The sequence below is a fragment of the Sciurus vulgaris genome, assembly GCF_902686455.1.
Source record: "Sciurus vulgaris genome assembly, chromosome: 10".
NCBI classification, from domain to species: Eukaryota; Metazoa; Chordata; class Mammalia; order Rodentia; family Sciuridae; genus Sciurus; species Sciurus vulgaris.
In genome coordinates this window covers 100,729,870-100,751,370 of record NC_136470.1, presented here as the reverse complement: position 1 = coordinate 100,751,370, position 21,501 = coordinate 100,729,870, and the positions used below count along the sequence as shown (strand labels likewise).

At 41.1% G+C, this 21,501-nt stretch overlaps 1 protein-coding gene across 5 annotated transcripts in view; it reads left to right on the top strand.

Annotated features, from left to right (window-relative positions):
* The window catches only part of FNDC3B (fibronectin type III domain containing 3B), a 366,748-nt gene that overhangs the window by 326,406 nt on the left and 18,841 nt on the right, over positions 1-21,501 (top strand). For all 5 annotated transcript variants that reach the window (XM_079155120.1, XM_079155124.1, XM_079155121.1 and 2 more), the window contains one exon: positions 8,971-9,183. In XM_079155120.1, coding sequence (XP_079011246.1) covers positions 8,971-9,183 — 213 coding nt within the window. The remainder of the gene's footprint in view (positions 1-8,970; positions 9,184-21,501) is intronic.

Sequence of the window (21,501 nt, the reverse complement as noted above, 5' to 3'; positions counted from 1 at the left end):
CTTTTTCTGTCCCATAAATTGGTTGAAATATAAATGAACATACCATGATGTTCTAGTTCAAAATGTAAAATGAAACATTTTAAGCAGGCCATGGAGCTCTGATAAAGGAGCTTTTTTCTTTTTATTTTGTTTGTTTGTTTGTTTTGTTTTTGACCTTCAACAGTTACATATTGTTCTCACATGGAGTTTATTCTTTCTTTTTGTGGTAAAGACAGGATTGTGGATCTCTGTAGTGAATCTACTGATGCAAAAATGGATTTTCAGCAGACTGGTCGGTTCTCCATTGGTGCTTGTATAGCTACCCATTGGTTTGCTGACATGCCCTGGGTGGAATTTGATTGGAATTACAATGCTGTTTTCTTTTGTTTTTACACTCCTGGGGACTGAACCCTGGAGTGCTCTCCCACTGAGCTACATCCCCAACCCTTTATATTTTTTTATTTTGAGACAGGGTTTCACTAAGTTGCTGAGGCTGACCTCTAACTTGAGATTCTCCTGCCTCAGCCTCCTAAGTAACTGGGATTACAAACGTATCACTGCTATAATGGTGTTTTTAAAGACCTTGCTTTCAAATTTAGAAGTGGGTTCAAAATTGAATTTGTGTTTTAGTTTGAAGAGAAAAAAAATTACTAGGAACAGCTTTCCTTTGCATGCTTCCAGCCAAGTAAAGCTATGCATAGCCTTTGTGCAGTGAGGAAGGCAGCCAGGGTCTCCTGGTGTTGCCCCTTCTGGGCTCTGGACAGAGCGTCCCCAGTGACCTGGGCAGTGTTCCAGCTTCTGCTCCCCAGGCAGGCTGTTATGTTTTGAGTAACTCTCTTTTAACAGTGTTTCCCTTGTATTTTGTCAAAACCTCCCTACATCTAAAATCAGACCCTAGGACTGGAGTGGTAGCTCTTGAGGTGTAGTTCCTGGACCAGCAGCAGCAGCATCGCTGGGACGCTTACTCATTAAAACACAAATTATCAGCCCCCCACCTCAGCACTTGTTAATCAGAAATCTAAGGGTGGGACCTAATATTGTGCTTTTAATAGCCTCCCAGGAGAATTTGGTGCATGTTAAAATTTGAAAACCATTGGCCTAGAGCAGTGATCCTTAAATGTCAGTGTTTATCAGTTGCCTAGGGAGACTTTGCCACATACTGGTGTCTAAGTCCCACTCTTGTGGACCATGATAAGTAGGCCTGAGGGGCCTAAATATCATCGTCTTGTAACGTCAGCTCTCTCAGCTAACTGTCCCCGTCATTCAAGTTTTAGCTCCGGATGGTTTCTGTTTCTCGATGACCTCTCCATTTGTGGTGCGATCTCTGGGCATGGTGTATAGCTGGCTCAGAGCAGAAGGGGCTGTTGCCTTTCCCTCTCCTGTGTCCTGAGCAGTTAGTAAAGTTGCCCAAGATTACCTTTTCTGGCAATCACATTATACCTCTGACTCATACTAAGCTGGCAAACAACCCAAACATAAAGTAGATTTATTTCTATGCTCATTTATGCTTTTTGCTGAGTAAAAAGGGAATGAAAATAACAGTATTTTTTTCTTACTATGTGATAAGCACTAGGTAAGTGAATCATAGATCATTTCACTGAAAAGATGAGGTGGCTTTTATTAGGAGGCAAGTTGTGAATAGTTCACAAGTAACAAACTGGTTTACTCAGCCTCCCAAGTCACCCAAGTCAAGGTGAAGACACCTTGACTTCAACCCCTCACTTACTGTCTTTGTGACCTTTGGGAATGTATTTAAACTCTGTGTGTCTCTGTTCCCTGATGTGTAAAATGAGGATGACAATTTTAACTACCTAGAAGAGTTGCATGTTAGATAAGATTTTAGGCACCTAGTCTAGTGCCTGAAACATAAGCATTCAATAAATTACATGTTGTTCGTATTTGTAGGGAAGAAATGAATCAGAAAGCAGGTTATCACCATGCTGTAGGTTGGCTCCTGTGTGGAGGTCTAGCATTTGCTCTGAGCAATGGAAGATGCTTAAGTTTCCCCCAGCAAGTCTCAGGGCCTACAGGTAGGGTGGTTGCACTGCTGTGAGCAGCCTGTCAGAAGGAGCTTGGTTGAAGGCCAGCCCAGGTTCCCCTCCATGAAGCTTCTCTGAGCACTCTGATCAGAATCGATTTTCATATTGAGGCTGCCATTCCCTATGTCTTCAGAAGTTACCTGACGGTGAGTCTAATAGTTTCCTAAGCCAGAGGCTGAGGGGTGGCCCATGCGGGGGTGTGGCTAGGCATGATAGGAAAGCCTTCTTCCCCAGTTAAAGATGGTTTGTTTTGAAAGCTATTTTTCTTTTAATATATTTAGTGTTTAAAATTTGACTGTTTATAAAGTACATTGAAGAAATGTATTTGACATCTAAATTAGACTGATATTTTAATACTGAATTTTCAATCAAAATCTAAAAAAAAGACTCAATTTGATTTATTTAATCAATGGTATCACCGTATTGATGGATATAGCTGACTCCTAGAAACTTGAAGAGATTTTTCACAGTAGCCTGGCCAAGATACAATATGCTTGGGTTACATCACTGCCTTAAATTGGAAAGTAAAATCCTATTTCCCTTGTATAGATGTACTGTAAATTTAAAAAAAAAAAAAAGTTTATGAATTCTATCTAAATTTCAAGATTAAAATGCTAACTAATGGGAAAACTTCTTAAGTTTCACTTTGAAATGGATTTTAATTAAATAGAACTCAAAGCTCATTTTTTATTTTCTAAGATGAATTCTTAGAATTGTTCTTCAGATTAGTATGTTTCTCATCATTTCCTCTCTTTTTCTTGCCACATTTTTATTGGTACATTATAGTTGTACATAATGATGGGATTTGTTGTTACATATTCATGCATACACACAATATAACAGTATACTTTAGCCAATATCACTGTAAAATACTTCCCTCCCCTACCCGCCTCCTACTACCCTGATCTCCCTTTGATTTTCATGAGATCCCCCTATCTTTCTTTTTCTTTTTCCTCTCTCGCTTCCACATATGAGAGAAAACACATGATCAAGACCTTTTGAGTTTGGCTTACTTCACTTAATATCTAATTCCATCCATTTTCCTGAAAAGGACATAATTTCATTTTTCTGTATAGCTGAGTAAAACTTCATTCATACCACATTTTCTTTATCTGTTCATCTATTGATGGACACCTAGGCTAGTCCCATAGTTTGGCTATTATGAATTATGCTGCTGCAAACATGGGTATGCAAGTATCACTGTAGCATGAGGACTTCAGAATAAATATCTAGTAGTGGTGTAGCTGGTCATATGATGGTTCCATGCCTGGTGATTTTGAGGAACCACCATACTATAATCCCATCTAAGTATTAAAGTGTTCCTTTTTCTCCATGTCCTTTCCAGTATTTATTATTTGTATTCGGAATGACTGCCATTCTGACTGGTTTGAGGTGATATCTCAGTGTAGTTTTGATTTGCATTCCCTAATTGCTCATGATGTAGAATATTTTTTCATTATTTGTAGGCCATTTTTATTTCTTCTTATAAGAAATATCTGTTTAATTCATTTGCCCATTTATTAATTGGGTTACTAGGGGGTTTGGCTATTAAGGTTTTTTAGTTTTTTTTCTATATTCTAGATATTAATCCTCTGTCAAAAGAGTACTAATGAAGATTTTCTCCTGTAGGTTCTCTCTTCACATTCTTGTTTCCTTTGCTGTGCAGAAGCTTTTTAATTTGATGCCATCCCATTTATTAACTTGGCATTATTTCCTGAGCTTTAAGGGTTCTATTGAGAAAGTCATTGCCTATGCCTCTATACTGGAGTGTTGTCCCTACATTTTTTTTTAAATATTTTTTTGGTTGTCAAGGGACCTTTATTGTATTTAATTATATGTGATGCTGAGAATTAAACCCAGTGCCTCACACATGCTAGGCAAGTGCTCTACCACTGAGCTACAACCCCAGGCCCCTAATTCCCAGGTTTCGATCCATTTTGAGTTGATTTTCTTGCAGGGTGAGAGACAAAGGTCTAGTTTCATTCTTCTACATAGGAATAACCAGTTTTCCCAGACCATTTGTGAAAAGGGCCTCTTTTCTCCACTGTATGCTTTTGGCACTTTTGTCAAGAACCAGATGACTGTAGATATGTGAGTTTGTCTATGTGTCTATTTTGATGCCAGTACCATCCAGCTTTGGTTACTATAACTCTGTGGTATAACTCGAAGTTAGATATTAATAAGCCTCCAGCATTGCTTTTTTGGCTTAGAATTGCTTTGGCTATTTCAGGTATTTTATTCTTCCGAATGAATTTTAGGATTTTTTTTTTTCTAATTCTGTGAAAAATGTCAATGATATTTTGATAGGGATTGCATTGCATCTGTATGTTGCCTTTTGTCATCATTCCCTCTGATGAGGATTAGGAAGTTCTTTTCACACACTGCAATTTTTTTATCCTAAAACAAAACTGATAGTAATTGCCTTAGTCCTCTCCTCCAGCTTTCTCAGCCTCCTGTGCCCAGAGTTATTCAAGTTTTCCCCAGGATACAAGGCACCACCCCATTTTATAAGTTTCTCAGTTCTATTTCAATTTTGAATGTCCCTTATCATTGAAACTAATTAATGTTAGCGCAGTGCATCAGCTGCACAGAAAAAAATGTTTTTCATGCATTTTTTTAACTGAAATAAAACATGGTTTTGTAAAAATGTAAGCTAGGTTGAATTGAGTATTTTAGAGTCTAGGTATTTGGTTTGGGGACTACATGCTGTTTGAATAAAGTGAAAATAAGCTTGCTGACTTTTCTAAATGTCAGCTTCATTGGATAAAGGCAGTGGTTGAATTGAAAATATGGTTGGAAATTATTTTTTGGTTGGATTCGTAGCTGTGTTAGGTCCAAGTTACCATAGGAAAGTGTAGGGGGCCAGAGCACAGCAAGGCCTTTGAACCTCAGGGGATCAAGTCCACGCCCAAGTCTGACCCATGTCCAGCATAAAATCAATGTAAGCAACTGCACTTAGCCAAGCTTCAGTTCCTTTACTTGTAAATTAGACAAAGTAATCCTACCTCATGGGACCAAAATAGAAATTAGAGACACTATTGCATATGACAGACCTAGACTTCATCCTCAGTAGCTGCTGTGTCATTAGGTCAACTTACTTAAGCTCTTTGAGTTGACTACAGTGCCCTCACCTCTAAAAGCAGAGATAATAGTTCCTACTCCAGAGCAGGGTTTGTACCATTGTTGTTGGTTGTGATAGTTTCATTGTTACTGTTCCCATTAGACCCTAGGTTCTTAATCTCACACTGCTTCCCTGAGGACAGTTTAAGAAATCAGAAGGATAATAGCTCTGTAAATTAACATTTTAAAGTTCACCAACGTGCTTTTGGTCACCTCGTTGAATCCTTTTCTGGTTGTATCGTGAAGTATAAGATGTTAAAAATTAGTGCCAGGCACCGTGGCTTATCCTCGTAGTCTCAGCTGCTTGCGTGGCTGAGGCAGGAAGATGGTAGGTTTGAGGCCAGCTGGGCAATTTAGCAAGACCCTGAGCTACTGGGGATATAGCTTATGGTAGAGCACCCCTGGGTTCAACCCCTCAGTACCACATACACACATAAAAAAAAATTAGAAGTATTTTCATGTCATTTAGTTAAGTAATTCTGTCAATGCAGCAAATATGATATTATTCCCTTCTTTTGGATGAGAAAACTATTGCTTAAAGATGTTAGGTAATTTCCATTGAATTGCTTTTACATCTTTTCAAAGATCAAGTGGCCACATCTGTGTGGGTCCATTTCTGGAGTCTGTACTCTGTTACCTTGACCTATGTGTGTCTCTCTTTTCCACACAATCTTGATTACTGTAGCTTTTGCTAAGTTCTAAAATCAGGTAGTATGATTCTTGCCGATTTATTCTTATTTTTCAAATGTGCACTAACAAGTTCCTTTGACTTGCCACATAACTTTTAGCATCAACTTGTCCTTTATCTCCTGTTAATCTTGCTGTGAGCTGGGTGTAGTGACCAACCATATAATCCCAGGTACTCCCAGTGGCTCCAGAGACTGAGGCACGAGGATCACAGGTTGAAGCCAACTGCAGCAACAGCATGGCCCTGTCTCACAATAAAATAAAAAAGGGTAGGAATGTAACTCAGTGCAAAGAGCTTGCCTAGCATGTGTGAGTCCCTGGGTTCAATCCCTAGTACCTTGCCTCGCACTCTCCACCCCAAAAGAATCAAAAAGAATCTTGTGGGGTTTTGTTTGTCTTGTTTCAAAGTGCAAGGCCACTACAGGTCAATTGGAGGAGACTTAATCATTTTACTATGAAGTCTTCCAGTTCATGAACACTGTATGACTCTATTTGGGTAGGTCTTTAATATTAACAGCATTGTTCTGTAGTTTCCATTTATTTTGTTTGTTTCTTTCCTGTGTGTTACCTGCCCCACAACCCCATACCCAACCACCACTCCACCCCATCCCACTGACTGGAACATCTAGTAAGTGCTCTTGAACAGGAGTGATCCTTGCTGCTTGTCTTAAAGGAAAAGTATGTAATCTCTCATGGCTACTGTGATATGGGTATTTTTGTAGGTACCCTTTTTCAGGTTGAAGAAGCTCCCTCCTATTCCTAATTTGCTGAGAATTTTTATCGTGAATAGATGTGGATGTTGTCAGATGCTCTTCCTTTATCAATTGATTTCATCTGGTTTTGCTTCTTTAGACTGTTGGTGTGATGGGGGAAATGATAGAATAGAGAACAGGAAAAAATGAAAAGGGGACTAGAGGATTTCCCCACTCTCTCTGAATACCTAGAGACACCCTTCCTGCTTTGAGCCAGACTTTTTTAGAGCTTTGTCCCTGCAAATGTCTGTTCCTGAATTTAGTCTTCACGAGCCCAGGCTGGGGAATAATGGAGGGGAAAATTGTAAACTTTCTATTGATTTGGTAAAATTAAAATTGTATACTTCCTCAAATCTGCCAGCTATGATATACTTTTCAGAATTCTTAAATATCTACATCCTTTTGTGCAGGTTTAAACCTGCATTCAGTGGGAAAGATAGGGTAGAGTGTGTGTATTCCATCTCACCTATAATTAACCACCCCCCAACAATATACAGGCATATTAGATTAACTTGCTGACTTATATAATCTTTAAGTTTGAAGAATTTAGACTAATTTGAGGTCACATGATATAGTTCAGGATCATGATAGTTAAGTAAATGCTATAAATAAGAAGTACATACAATAAATTATAAGAATATTTGAGACTGATCTGTTCCTAAGAATGTGTCTTTTCAACTCTATTATTTAGTCTAGTGTTTTAAAACACTATGTTTTGAATTTAAATCAAGTTTAAATATGAAACTTTTCTAACTTTCAAGACCACACCACTGAGTCTATTCAGAGAGCTGCCTATCTTCCTAGCAAAGGGTGGAGGTTTCCACTGGAGAGCTGGTAACCTGGTGGACTTAACATGGGTGAAGCCATGAATGTTTGAGGTCACCTGAGAAAACAGTGTTTAAGGAAATGCTCACACTGCACTGAAGAAAAGATCAGGGAGTGGGGAAGACCTTTGATGAGAGAAGCAAAGGAGAAATACCCTTGCAGGGGTGTGAGGCCACCCTGTCCAGGAAGAAGCAAGCTTTAAGACAGTGCATTGGGGCCAGGGATGTAGGTAGCTCAGTGGTGGAGCACTTGCTTAGCATGCACACAACCTTGGGTGGATTCCAGACCAGTGCAAAGCTAACAAAACATGTAATTGGCACAGAGGGGGTGTTGAGGGTGAGGACATCAGTGTCATTGATGTGGCATTTGATGACCTGGAGGACTTGTTTCAGGACTAGTTGGGATATATAAAGGAACAAGAGAGATAGGAAGAATAATCCTCCTGAATATATAATATTTTATGCATGCTTTATAACTCTTATTAGATTTTAAATTTATAGACCATAAAGGTGATGTTAATATGTCTTTACTCCCCATAACACTGTGCACACATAGGAAGCATCCAACTGGGATTTTTGCCCATCTGAATGGTGTCCTGCTATAGCAGTGTCTGCTCATGTTGCTCTGGCTGAGGACTTGAGTTGTTGAGTGAGGCTGGAGAAAGGGAGTGCTTTAGTCAGCTTTTTCACCACTGTGACTAAAAGACCAGACCAGAACAATTATAGAGGAGGAAAAGTTTATTGAAGGGCTCATGGCTTCAGAAGTATCAGTCCATAGACAGCTGGTTCCATTCCTTGGAGCTTATGGTGAGGCAGAACATCATGGCAGAAGAATGTAGTGGAGCAAAGCTGCCCACACGATTATCAGAAAGCAGAGAAAGAGATCTCTAATTGCCAGATACAAATATATACCTCATAGCCATACCACCAATGCCCACCTCCTCCAGTCACACCCTACCCGCCTACAGTTGCCATTCAGTTAATTCCATCAGGGGATTAATTCACAGATTGGATTAAGATTCACACCACTCAATCACTTCTCCTCTGAACCTTCTTGCACCATCTCACGTGAGCTTTTGGGGGACATCTCACATCCAAACCATAATGGATTGAAGGATTCTGTTGCAGAGTTGTTGTCCAGTGTCTGACTCTGAAGGAGACTTGTTTGTTCTCCTATTTAATCCACTGTTTGTAAATCATCTACTTCCAAAACTGATTTTGATATAACTAAATAGTAGCTAGAACAACAACAAAGAAGTGTATCTTTAGGATGTCTTTCCTTAAACAAGAACCCCCTTTCCCCCCTCAATTAAGGGATATCTTGCTCTTGCTAGTGTTTTTAGTTGTTGTTTTGTTTTGTTATTTTTTAGAATGGAGAGTGTATAATCTGTTCTGAGCTAGTTCTTGGTCTTGAGTTACTCATCTTGTTTTTCTTTATTCCATGGTATTGCTTTAGGGACGAGTAATAAATACTCCATTCAATGATGTTTATTTTGAATGAGATGTTTATTTTAAATGAAGAATTGCTTCTTCTTAAACCTGCATTGTCACCCCCTCCCCTTTCTCCAGGATCAGAATTCAGGCTATAAATGAAATTGGAGCTGGACCATTTAGTCAGTTCATTAAAGCAAAAACTCGGCCATTACCACCCTCGCCTCCAAGGCTAGAATGTGCTGCAGCTGGTCCTCAGAGCCTGAAGCTAAAATGGGGAGACAGTAACTCCAAGACGCACACTGCGGATGACATGGTGTACACTCTGCAGCTGGAGGACAGAAACAAGAGGTACAGGGCTGAGGGCGTGCCAGGGACTTCATGGCCTTGGCATGGGGAGAAATCTCAACTCATTCTGTCTTATTCACTCACTTTCTCTTAAACGCTCTTCCTCCTTGTTCAAAGAAGGTGCTTATGTATTTGATTCTTGCATTTTATTCCCGAAGTTTTTCCCTCCATTTTCCATTTAGAATTTCTAAGCATTTGAAAGATCCAGATTTCTCTACGTGTGTAGTACATGTGTTATTCTCCCTTCAGAAAACCAAATAATGAAGAGAAATTATAAAGCAAATTGTCAGGTTCAAGTCTACACTGTGAAAATTGTATATTAGTCATGAGTGCAGAGGGAAATAAGACTCAAGAAGAGAAGTTACCGCTTTAAATATTCAGTGACTATCAGGACAACATGTTTACAAATCCGTGGATGATGTACAGATGAGGGTTTTGCTCTGTAACTGTGGGCAATGCAAGATCAAATTAACTACAACAAATAGGAGATATTTTATGAGTGTTTCCATGGCCAGAAAACACTTGTGGCTGTAGAAATCAAATCCAGCCTTTTGTGTAGTTATTTGTTTAACCTAACTTCATTTCCTCTGAAAATGGCAATCAGAAGACAGGTGGCTGAACTGTATTTGGGAATGATCAGATGCTGAGCAAAAGTTAATGATGGCAGAATGTTCTGTCACTAAAAGTCCTAATCAGAGAGTCAGGTGGAGGAGTCGGGGGATCCCCATACAACCAAGGTAGCAGTGGAGTAGACAGCACGCCAAAGCACCGAACCAGTGCTGTACAGAACCATCTCTGGCAGTTGCTCTTTGTGCTTTATCGTATTCTGTTTACATGGGGTCTTAGTTCCCACAGGAATCCCCCCACCCCCATCCAATCTCAACCTCCCATTCTGCAATCAGGTGCTTTGATTTGGTGCTGTGGAGACCAAGATCCAGAAAAACACAAGGGAGCCTGATGCTTCCGGCCCCTGTTCTCACAGCCACCTCGGTGCGTTGAGCTTCACAGGGACAGCACCAGGGCAAGTCAGGGCTGGCCAGGCCCTGGCAGCGCTGCGCTGTCCCTCACTGAAGAAAACAACTGAATGTGGGCAGAGGAGCTCATCGGAAGCTGAAAGGCCAAATGTCATCTATGCACTATTTGTGCACACTTGCTGGGAGGAGTTCAAGGTGAAGCTCGCTAATACTTCTCCAGTCAGCTTCTCAGAGCTTTTGAGGAAGTGCTTAGAGAGATGAAAGACCATGACTGCTAAGAAAAAAGGAAAATTTGAAGACATGGCAAAGACAGACTAGGCCCATGATGAAGGAGACATGAAAACCTATATCTCTCCTGAAGGGGAAACAAACAAGAAGCTCAAGGGTCCCAGCATACCGCGAGGCCTCCTTCAACCTTCTTGTTCTACCCGGAGTGTCGTCCAAAGACAAGCACAGCCTGTGCGGTGGTGCTAGTGCAGAGAAACTAGGAGAGATAGGGAACAGCACCACTGTAGGTGAAGCAGCCTCAGGAAAAGAAGGAGCTGAAGGGAAAATATGGAAGGGCGTAGCTGCACACCCAGCGGAAGGAAAGCCCGGTGCAAGAAAGGGAGTCAGCAAGGAAAAAGAAAAAGAGGGAAGAAGGGCTCCATGAAAAGGAAGGGACTGAGTGGGGTGGAGAGGATGAGACAATGGTGATTGAGTTGGTTCTTTTGCAGTTCTTTGCCTGTCTATGAAGCATGTAACTCCCTGAACACGGTTCACTCGTTTTCAAGAAAAATATTGAAATGTAAGGCTGTGTAAGATTTGTCTGTAGACTGTACAATGACCTTTTTTATGTAGTTAACACACTACCAAACATGGAAACTTAAAACAGGTTCTTGTTGTACAGCACAAATTAGTTATATATGAGGACAGTTTTTTGTTTTTGTTTTTGTTTTTTTCATGTTCAGAAGTCTCTGATCTAGCTTATATGAAATAATTATTGTTCTGGTAAGTGAATACTACTTTGGAAAAAATTGGAATACTATTGGAAAAAAAAGTTGCAGTTATTCTGTTGACATTCTGAATGTATCTAAGAAATATAATTTCTTATTAGTAAAAAAGACAGGGGGAAGAAGGAAGGAAGGGAATTAGGAAGGGAAGAAAGGAAAAATCCCACAAGGTCCTACCTTGGGAGTATTGTATTCTCACAAATAATGATAGAACAAATAGTACCGTAGGGGAAAAGTGTCCAGGAGTTGGGAAGAGCAGAGATCATCTGGACACAAAGATCAGAGAGGTTTCTTAAAAGAGATGACACTTGAACCTGACTTTGGAAGTACCTGGCAGACCCAATAGTTTGATGACAGGAGAACAAAAAGCGACTGTCCTGTTGGAAACTAGTGCTGGTGTAGAAAGCACAGAGAAAGCAATGCTTCTCTTGACAGGTTCATTAGAGGTCACATTCATCCTTCCTCATGCACAAGATCACTTATCCCACTGTGCTAGATTTCTTTGGATGTGTTTTCATAGGATGATTATTTTCTCACGAGGAGCTCCTCAACTGAAGAAGGCTGACAAGAACAGAAGATAAACTAGGAGAAATCCTGACAAGTATATAAAGCTAGCATTGGCGGAGAATTTTAAATGAGTCTCTAAGTCTCTTCCTCAGGCTCCCTTGGTGATAGAAAGAACCATCCTTAGAGAACATCTTTTAGTTGTACTCTGTCAGAGAAAGTGAAGCACAGGAAGGTCACAGAAGCTGGTGGCCGAGTTGGGATTACAGCCAGTCCCTCACACTCACACACACTGCCTCTGCTGCACCTCCAGGGACCTGGGAGGCAGGCACCCCCACCTGGCTGCCATCCTTCCCTGTGGGACAGCCAGCCACCCATGGTGGGTGGTGGATGGAAAACTGTACAGATGTGTGGTCCAGTCTGAGGCTTTACGTGATACAGAACGGCTCCTGGGCACACAACAAAAACTCCACAAGCACGTGTCCAAATGGTTGTGCTGTTGTGAGGCATTTAAATATGCCAGGCAGAAAGCTCTGCAGAAACTAGTAATCGAAAAATGTTCTCCCCGCCCCTCCCCAAATAAATAATAAAGCCTGACTCGCCTTGTTCATCAAATAAATGACTTGCCTAAATTTAAGTGGCAATTTAAGAAATCTGACCATTACAAACAATATTTTTCTTAATTTTATGAGCTAGAATCCAAATTTATCTTTTCTAAATTAGATTTGTCGGTGCTCTCAGAAAGTTATTAAAGTGATGGAAATACAGAGCATAATAAATTCTCATTCTATTTGTGGGATAATTTTCCTGGGATTTAATAGGACGAGACAGCCTAGTTTTAGTTTGAAGACGACCTTCCTCAGTGTCTTGAAAGTGAAGTCTTGGAGTGAGTTGCCTTGCATCCAAGACTTTAGATTTGGATCTTGACTGCTGAGGATCCAGGAGAAGCCGTTTGAGCTGGACTCATCACGACACTTGCTGTTAGCCTAGCTTTGTCAGTTCTAGCCTCACATGGGTCACTAGGACTCAGCCTGGCCTCTCCAGATGAAAGAGCAGTGTCTTCTTCCCAGGGAACAGCTGGCTTTTTCAGCACACTTGTTACTAGAGCAGTTTCTAGCTGTGGCTCACAGGAACTTGGAGCACATGTTCTGCAGCATTCTTACTATGAATGTGGGGGAAAAACACATCCTACTGCGGCCCAGGTGAGAACCAAAGACAGGCTCAGTTGTGGTTTTATTTTCTCTCGTGTCAGCTCTCAGTGTTTCTCTCGTGGTGGAGAGGTAGCTCAGTGGAAGAGCACTTTCCTAGCATGGGCAAGACCTGAGTTCAATTCCCAGTACCTGCCCCCACCCCATGCCCAAAAAAGCTCCTAGTAAAATATGTATTTTGCCATGACCACATTACTAACTGGTCACTGGGCATTTGAGAAAAGAGTTGCTGATGTTTGAGTTGTACAGCCGTCCTTGCCAGCTATTTAAGTATTCATAACTCTTAAAGTGTATTTTGTAACAGAACCACTGTGCAAACTAAAAACTCCATGCTTGGTGGTAGGTTAAAGAGTCACATCAGTTTTGCTTCCTAAACCATGACTCTCTTTCTTCATCCATGAAGAGGTTAAAGTAGATGATCTGTGGTGTCCTTTCCACCTTAAATCAGTGAATCTTTATAAATCATGTGTGAACAAAATCTTTTACAAAAACATGTCCCTTGTAAATGATTTGGGCATGTTATCTAATTTTCTTCATATTTTTAGCTTCTGCATTTCACAAGTAAGAAAATAAGAAAGATACCATCTTCCCTTTAGAGTGACTACTTGACGTTAAAACCCCTAAGGTCTGGTTGCATCTGTGATGTACTGATTTATGTTTATTTATATGTCTCAAACAATATAAAATGCCCCCAGGACTTAAAATATAATGTTTACTCAAAAATAATATTTTTTAAACTTCGAAAAGGGAACTTCTATTTAGTGAGCACTACAGAGTACCATGCACTAAGAGCTTTATTGTTTAGTTCTTAAAAGGTAAAATGTAAAACGTGAAATGTGCTAGCTTTTCTCTCTGTATCTGTCTGTCTGTCTCTCTCTGTCCCTCTCTGTCAAGGCTAAGCCTATTTCATGTAGATTGAAATGATCCCACAGGGCTTCTTGCGACAGCTCTTACCCCCAGGTAAATCTACCTAGAATCCACCCCAGGTCACCTGAACTTGCTGTGTGGAAAGTTCCACCTCTCTTTACTAGGATATTTATTTCCTTTGTATTCAGACTTGTGACCTGTAAGGTCTCCAGTCCATATTTATGTATCAGCTTTAAATCTGTGCTTTATATTTATAGAACTAGGTTTACTTAGAGATTAAATTACAATTATTCAATCAGCAAATTTTTTCTTGAATTGCTACTATGTGCTAGGTTCTATGTGGCATGTGGCCTATCTATAAGAGCTTATCTTGCTTAGGAAATGAATTAATATTAAACAGTGAATAGTCAGTACAGGAAATTTTATTTAATTTCAACAGAAAAACAAAATCAGATGAGTGTGGCCTTACAGTGATGTAGTCTGTATTCTTAACAGATCCAGCTCTGAAGATCTGAATGGCTTTTATTCCAGTGTTATGCATGAAAAATATATCCCCAAGTAAACATTTTCATAATGCTGTGTTAACCTAATACAGGCATTAGAATAACAGGACCAATTGGTGTGCTCTAAGATCATAGTGGTGGTTTTGCAGATGCATTTGTCTTTGTTACTGCAGTGAAATGCTGGGCTGCCCTAACAGAACTGGAGTTGATGCTCAGCCTGACCCTGGCAGGTCCATGTTCCCCGATAATTATACACAGTACCGAGGAGGGAGAAATATAAATTCCAGGAATGCATTTGTGGTTAATCTGTTGTTCAGTGTCAGTCAGACAGGCAGTGTTTTTTAAAGCTAGTTTGCAGCAAAGTGAAATTGGGCTATAGAGTGGATAATTGCCACTTGCTCTCTGTTGACTTGGCTTGGCCGTGACACTTTCCTCTAGGCCAGCAAAACTAGAGGGACTCTGCAGGGTTAACAGTGTAATGCCTGTTGGCACCCTGCATCTTTGTGGAGTTTTAGTGTTTTTTCAAACTGGAGAAAACACTTGTTAACTAACAAGAGTGCCTGGGATGCATGTGCACTGAGGGAGGAATTAATTTTCTGTGTTTGCCTATTATAGAACAAACTCCTGCTTCCTTCTCTTGGTGTGTTGCTGAGTTCCATGACACAGATGGAAGGCAGCACTTGGGGCCCAGCTTGCAAGAGACCCTCAGCATTTGTTTCCAGTACCTCTCTGGAGTAGACCCCTGTTCACATGACCATCTTTGCTGGATGAATGGCATTTCAGTGATACCTTCATCCCCACCTTCAGCTCTCCAGGTGGCTTTGGTCTTGACGCAGTTGTCAAATCTCTTGTAATCCCTGATCTACTACTGAATCTCAAGATGATAGAAACATATCCCCAAACTTCTCTTTGCCTTAATTTCTGCCTCTATAAAATGAAGTCATGAAGCTGGTCTGCAGTCCCTAGTTGACAGGAAAAAAAAAAATTTTTTTAGAAACATTTTTATCTCTTAGAAAAAAGGAACATAAAAAATCAGCCTACAAAACAAAGAGTATTGCAGGTTTAGTCTGTCTCAGGCTAAAATGAGATATTAGTTAAACCAGAAACAGAATCCAAAGTAGTTGTTAACCTCTCACTTAAATAAAAAATAAATAGTAAAATGGAATTGAATAGTATTTTCCTCAAATTGAGGCAAGGTCACTGAAACAAAAGTGGGCAAACAGAAGCCTGAAAAACTGTGAAAACTGTATACTTGAAGATAAGATGCCCTCCATGTATTTGAAAACAAAGTATCAAAATGGGAGGTTTCAAGGTTCTCAGGTGGTCTTCTTCAGATGTGGTGGCATAAGCTTGGGAGGAAGATCATAGTTGGAAGCAGCCTCTGAAACTTAGACCCTATCTCAAAAAATTAAAAAGGGCTGGGGATGTAGCTCAGTGGTAAAGCATCCTGAGTTCAAGTCCCAGTACCACACACACACAAAATTCTGACCTTCATTTTTTGAGTACAAGTAAATCTTTCTTTTAATATAACAAGTACAGTTTTTTTAAAAAATTGAAAATAGGAATTTTATGGTGTTTAAAGTGTAAACAACAATAAAAAATGGAAAGAATTTTTTTAAATTCATTTATTCATTGTAAAGAGTTTCTACCATTAGTTGCTGTAGTGAAATTTTATTTCTTAGAAGAGGAGTGTAAAAATTCAACCCATAGACCAAGAAGTGTTGCCACCTACTCAGTCACTTATAAGTCAAAAAGGTCAACTTCCAGCTAGGAACAGAGGATAGGAAATTAACCTCTTTTCTTATTAATTTATTTTGAAAGAACTCTTGGCACTTTGATGACCAGTCTGTAAACAGGGACTTTGAAGGACATCAAAATCAATTTAGGAAACACCCTCTCTGCCTCAGTGTCCACACATGGTGCCATCTGCTTCTACCCAGAAATGGCAGGACTCTGTGTTCTTGGCAAAATAAAGGTGTATACTCTCCATTCCTATTTTGAGTATCTTTCATCCCCAAATGCCACTTGAATAACAGGAAACACACACACCACGGAACCCAGGGAAATTAAGTAAAAGGTGGAAAAGACAATGACATGTCACTCTTAATGAATATAGCTGTACTGAGCTTTTGAACAGCTGTTGATTTGTGATATTGTGAAATATGTTTTGAAAGATGTCATTTGAGGCCTTAGTAGACTACAGGCTATTTCAGGTCAGCAGGTTAGATTATTATGAATAGTTAATATTAATGGGCCATGGTTAGCCTGTAGTGGGTCTGGAGATTATAAGACAGCGGCAAGGTAGTAAACAAAACTCTTAGCATAAAGGCTTATTTCCTCCTGTGTATTTAAGTTATAAGCCATATAGAGCATTCTCGAATATTTCTTTTAAAAACAAAAGTATTTTAAGCAAACATTTTAAAACTAAATTTTTTACATATTATCATTTCCCTTAAAATGAGTTTTAAAAAGGAAAATGTAAAGATGTGATATAACTGAACTTCTGTCAGTTGCACTTGAGTACAAAAAATCATCTTTCACAACTTTAAAGCCGAAAATACTGAAATTAAAGTATAGCTTTCCTTTAGAATTTTCCAAAAACATCCAGAATCTGTTGTCTTACCTTCTATTACATAATTCAGTGAGGAATCCTAGAAGTTACTTGGTTCTTTGATTTGTATCTCATAAAAATTCCTGTCAAGTGATCAAGACAGTTATTACTGCCTGGAAATTTAGCCTTAGAGTGTTCAAGTTCATAGCAAAGGCTACAGATTGACTCTGGCCAAGGTCTCAGTATGTCTTTGTGCTCCTAAAACTTGCCACACACCCCTATGGAGTATTATGACAAGCAGAATTTTTTTAAAAAATTGTTTTGGCTTCACAGAATTGCAGAACATTTTTCAGTTTTTATTACTATCTTTTAGAGCAGTTTTAGGTTCACATCAAAATTACGTTGGAAGGTACGGGTATCTCCCATGTATTCTCGCCTCCCCCATGAGCATCCCCTGCCAGAGCCGTCCATTTGTTAGGGTTGATGGACCTCTGTCATTATCACATTGTTGTCCTGCATGGGTGCATGGTTCATAGTTACACTAGGGCTCATTGTTGGTGTTGTGCATTCTGTGGGTTTAGACAAATGTTTGACGACCTATACCTACCAATACATTACCACAGAATAGTTGAATTGCTCTAAGCATAGAATATCGAACGATTCTTAGATCCCTGGTAAATTACCAAGAGTAAGATCCATGTGTGTTTGTTACCATCTGAGTGTTTTGTTTCGAGAGATAAAACAGGCAAAACTGAGGCATGGGGCAGTGGGGTTGGGGTGTGCAGAGCTACCAAGAATTCATTTTGACTCTGAATGTCCCACCTAACCTTCCTCTCCCTAAGTGCGTATTTTTAGAACTTGAGGGCATTTCTCCCCATTTTTCTTCCCCTAGGCAAAAATGTCCAGAGTTCCACTCAGTGGGCAGCACTGAGATCTGGCCTTTTGCTCCCATCTTTGTGTTTTATATAACAATTTGTGACCCGGGTTCACCAGGACAGGGTACATGGTATTCACATGCTCCACTCTCCCCAACTCAAGAAAGCCTCAGGAAATGTAGGTGAGAGGGATGCCATTCTGGGGACATCTTCAGGCTTCTCTAACTTTGGAAAACAAGAAATGTTCATCGACCTTTCCCATTAATAATATTAGTGTTACAGTGTTTACGTAGTATTAATAACAGTACTATTTACTGAATGCTTCCTACGTGCTTATGGGTTCTCCCTTTATTCTCATTTAGTTCTTGCAACAACCGCAGGGTGGAAACAGATGAGGAAACAGCTCACCTGGTTAGACAGCCCAAGCCCTGGCCAGCTGAACTCCGCCCCAGGTCTGCTGGCTCCAGAGCTTGCATTATCACTCACTCTGTTGTCCCAGAGGATGGTGAGCCAGCAGGGTCTCCACTGCATCAGAGCCCCATGGGTGCTCCCCCACTGGCCCCTTCACCCTACAGGAGCCCTGGGTCATGGGGCTGATGAAGGTCCCCAGGAACAGGCGGTGAGACTGGGAGTGGGGTAGAAGACCTCAGAGATAGGGTCACTGTGACCTAGGTTTTCTGGCAGTCTTTAAGGAACTGCGATACCACAGCAGGTGCTGGGGCTACATGTGCCTCCCCCTGAACTAACAGTGCAATGACTTAGTGACCTCAGTGGGCTCGTACTGCATTCCAGGAACCGGGCTGCCCACTTCCGTGTTGTTTCAGTGCTGTTCCTGTGAGTGCGGGAGCACTCACGATGAAAACAGCGGAGTGGGCATTTCATTTGTGCTCCTTGCACACCAAATGAGATTGGTGATTTGTTTCCAGGAGAGCTGAATGTCTGCCATCGGCCATAACAGATGCAGCACAACATCACTAATTTAGATTGAACTGTTCCTGCTGAGTCATAAACCACTGATAGAAGAACCTGCATGGCAGGAACTGAGAACCATAGGGCCCGCAGGGTCCTTCACCCGACTTGGATATCTAAAAGGTGGTCTGTGGTGCTAGTGACCCTGGGTTTGGAGCTGTTGGAATAATATGATGAATTGGGCTCTTACTATGTTCTGGGCTGAGCTTTCTGCCTATATCACTGTATTTGACTCTTAGAATGGTGGATACTGCCCCCTGTTTGCAGATGAAACTGAAATTTCACAGGGACAATTGATTTGGCAGTAAGGGGCAGAGCTGAGATTGGAGTCTAGATCTTCCTGGGTCCAAGTCCACGTGCTCCCATAACTCCCAGCAGAGTGCAGAGTGTGGAGGACTGTGAAGGATGTCCCACCTTAGCAGCAGCATAGAACAGGAAAGAGGCCAAGGTAGAGCAGGTGTCACTTCTCATGTAGTGCTTGCCTGTTGCCAGGCCAGCACCAAGGATCAAGGGCTCAGAGTTTTCCACTGTTCCTGACTTCTCGGGTGGGTACCCTAGCTGCTCTGAATCTTCCATTCCCAGCTGAATTCTAACCACTCAGGGCCTCCTCCATCCCCAGGCTAAGGGCAGTGTGGACCAGGGCCTTCTGCAGCGCCTCTGCTGTGTCCCAGGACCTAGGGTGCATCACCCTGTGTGGGGTCCAAGCACCAACCTGGGCGCTCCATCCGAGGGAAGGTAAGAACTGAGAAAGCTGCGTGGGTGCCAGCCTTGCCCCATGGCAGAGCCTGTGCTAGGCTCTCAGTCCCTGGTTGCACTTAAAGTCTTTCATCATTGTGCCTTGTTCTGATTAATTCTCTCACAGGAGATCTCTGGCTTACTTATTAAAGAATTTTAAAATTAGGTTGATCTTTTAAAAAAAAGAGATGTAAAAGAATGAAGGAAATTAAGTTGGTCTTTGTAAAACAGATATTTGATGAATATTTTTAATCTCTCCAGAGTGGTTCTAGCTACAGGGGTATTAACCTGCAGAACCTTCGAGACTGGCCACATGCACGGACGGCCATGAATCACTGGCTCTGAAGAAAGAAGAGTCTGACTTCTCCCACCTCCTGGAATGGGTGGATAGTAGTTATAGAACAGGGCTGGGAAAGGGATTATAGTCTCATTGACTTATGTCCTTCTATTATATTTTGGTTGGTCTTTGTAATCTGGAATTTGAGGAGCAGAGGGAAACAGAAGTTGCTATCAGATCAACATTTTTTACCAGAAAGTCATCTAGGACCAAAGGCACTTGCCTGAGGCCTGCTCTGTTCAGGGACTGGCACTTTTACCTGACGTCTCAGATTGAGCACCCACCTCACAGGAGGAGGTTGGCCAGTGTGATGGTTGAAGGCACACAGCTCACACTTGGCTTTCCACCCAGAGGAAGCAAAATAACCACTATGTTCAACAACAGTCATATAGATGGTCTCTTAGAAGGTAGAGCAGGGTCTTTTTTAAAACCCTATCTCTACAGCTTTATAAAATGATTAACACATGGTGAGTGGGTGACTGTTACATTTCAGGATGAGGCTAAGATCTTGTATGTAGCCCATTTAAACCTCACAACAGCTCCATGGGTAGGCTCCATCCTTACCCTTTGCATAGATGAGAAAACTAAGGCACAGAGGCTCAAGTGCCTGCTGGTATTTAGTAGCCCATGAAGCAGATTCTTGTCTTAGAACCTGCATTGATCGGAAACCTGTCAGGCACCCAGATTGGGGGAGGGGTGATAGAAGTAGAAGTAACAAATCCATTGTGACCCCTTCAAGTTTTCAGAATTAAAACCCTTGAAACAAAGTGCCAAATTGGGTTGTTATCACAGGAAGATCCTATTTTCAGAAACCTAAAATTGAGAGTTGAGATTTCATTTTCTGGTGTATAAGCTGACTCATGTCAAGTTTAAAACATGCCCATGCAATTAATGAATTCCTTCGTTGACATGAATAAAATGAAATGAAATTAGAAATGACTATGATAAATAATTTCCCTATCAGGAAAAAATAGCAATGCCCAGTCCCTCCTGTCTTTTACCCATCCTCACTGTTCTCATTCTTGCTGTTCTTTCTACTCCTCTTTTTTCCCCCCCTTAAAGAAAAAGGTAAGAAAACCTTTCAAGTTTGAAAAGTGTGAACTCTTGAATAATATGCAGACTTTCGACATCTGTCTTTCATGTTTCCCAGTGCGTGGCTCCTGCTCACACCTCAGAGTGAGATCATGGGAAAGGTCCTCAAGAAGGCATTGGGTCGCCCTCTTGCCTCCCTGCCCTGTCTTTCTGACCTTGGGCCTGCATGTTCATCTTAGAAGGCAGGTTGACAGGGACATGGCCATCTCTTTGTGTAGGTGTGGGACTGACTGTTGATGCTTGGGCTGTTTCTCCCAAAACTCTTAGGATTCCCAATGTCTCTCCTTATGTGTTTCACTCAGGAAAAGCCTGTGTTGATGCCTACCATCTCTTCCCTCCACTGACTGAGGACTTAGTACCTGGTTAATTATGTGACATAGAAATTTGTTGCCATCTGTTTTTCAGCTCTTCCCATAAACATTTTGAGAACAAAATAGGGGAACTCCCCCCTCCCACCCTGTACCCCAGAATTTTCTCCCATGCCCATTTTGTGGGGAGAGAGGTCAGAAAAAACAGTGATGGCTCTCATCAGAACAACAAGAAGGCCATGAATTATCACTGCCACAGTAGGAAGTGGGCTAAGTCAAGGACAGGTCCAACGTGTGCTTTTTCTAGAAAAGGCTGAAGGAAGAACAGACTACTGTTTCTCTCATTCTCAGTTCCTTCTGCTGGGAGTACCAGGCAGCCGTTCCCAGCCTATTCTCCGAGAGCAAT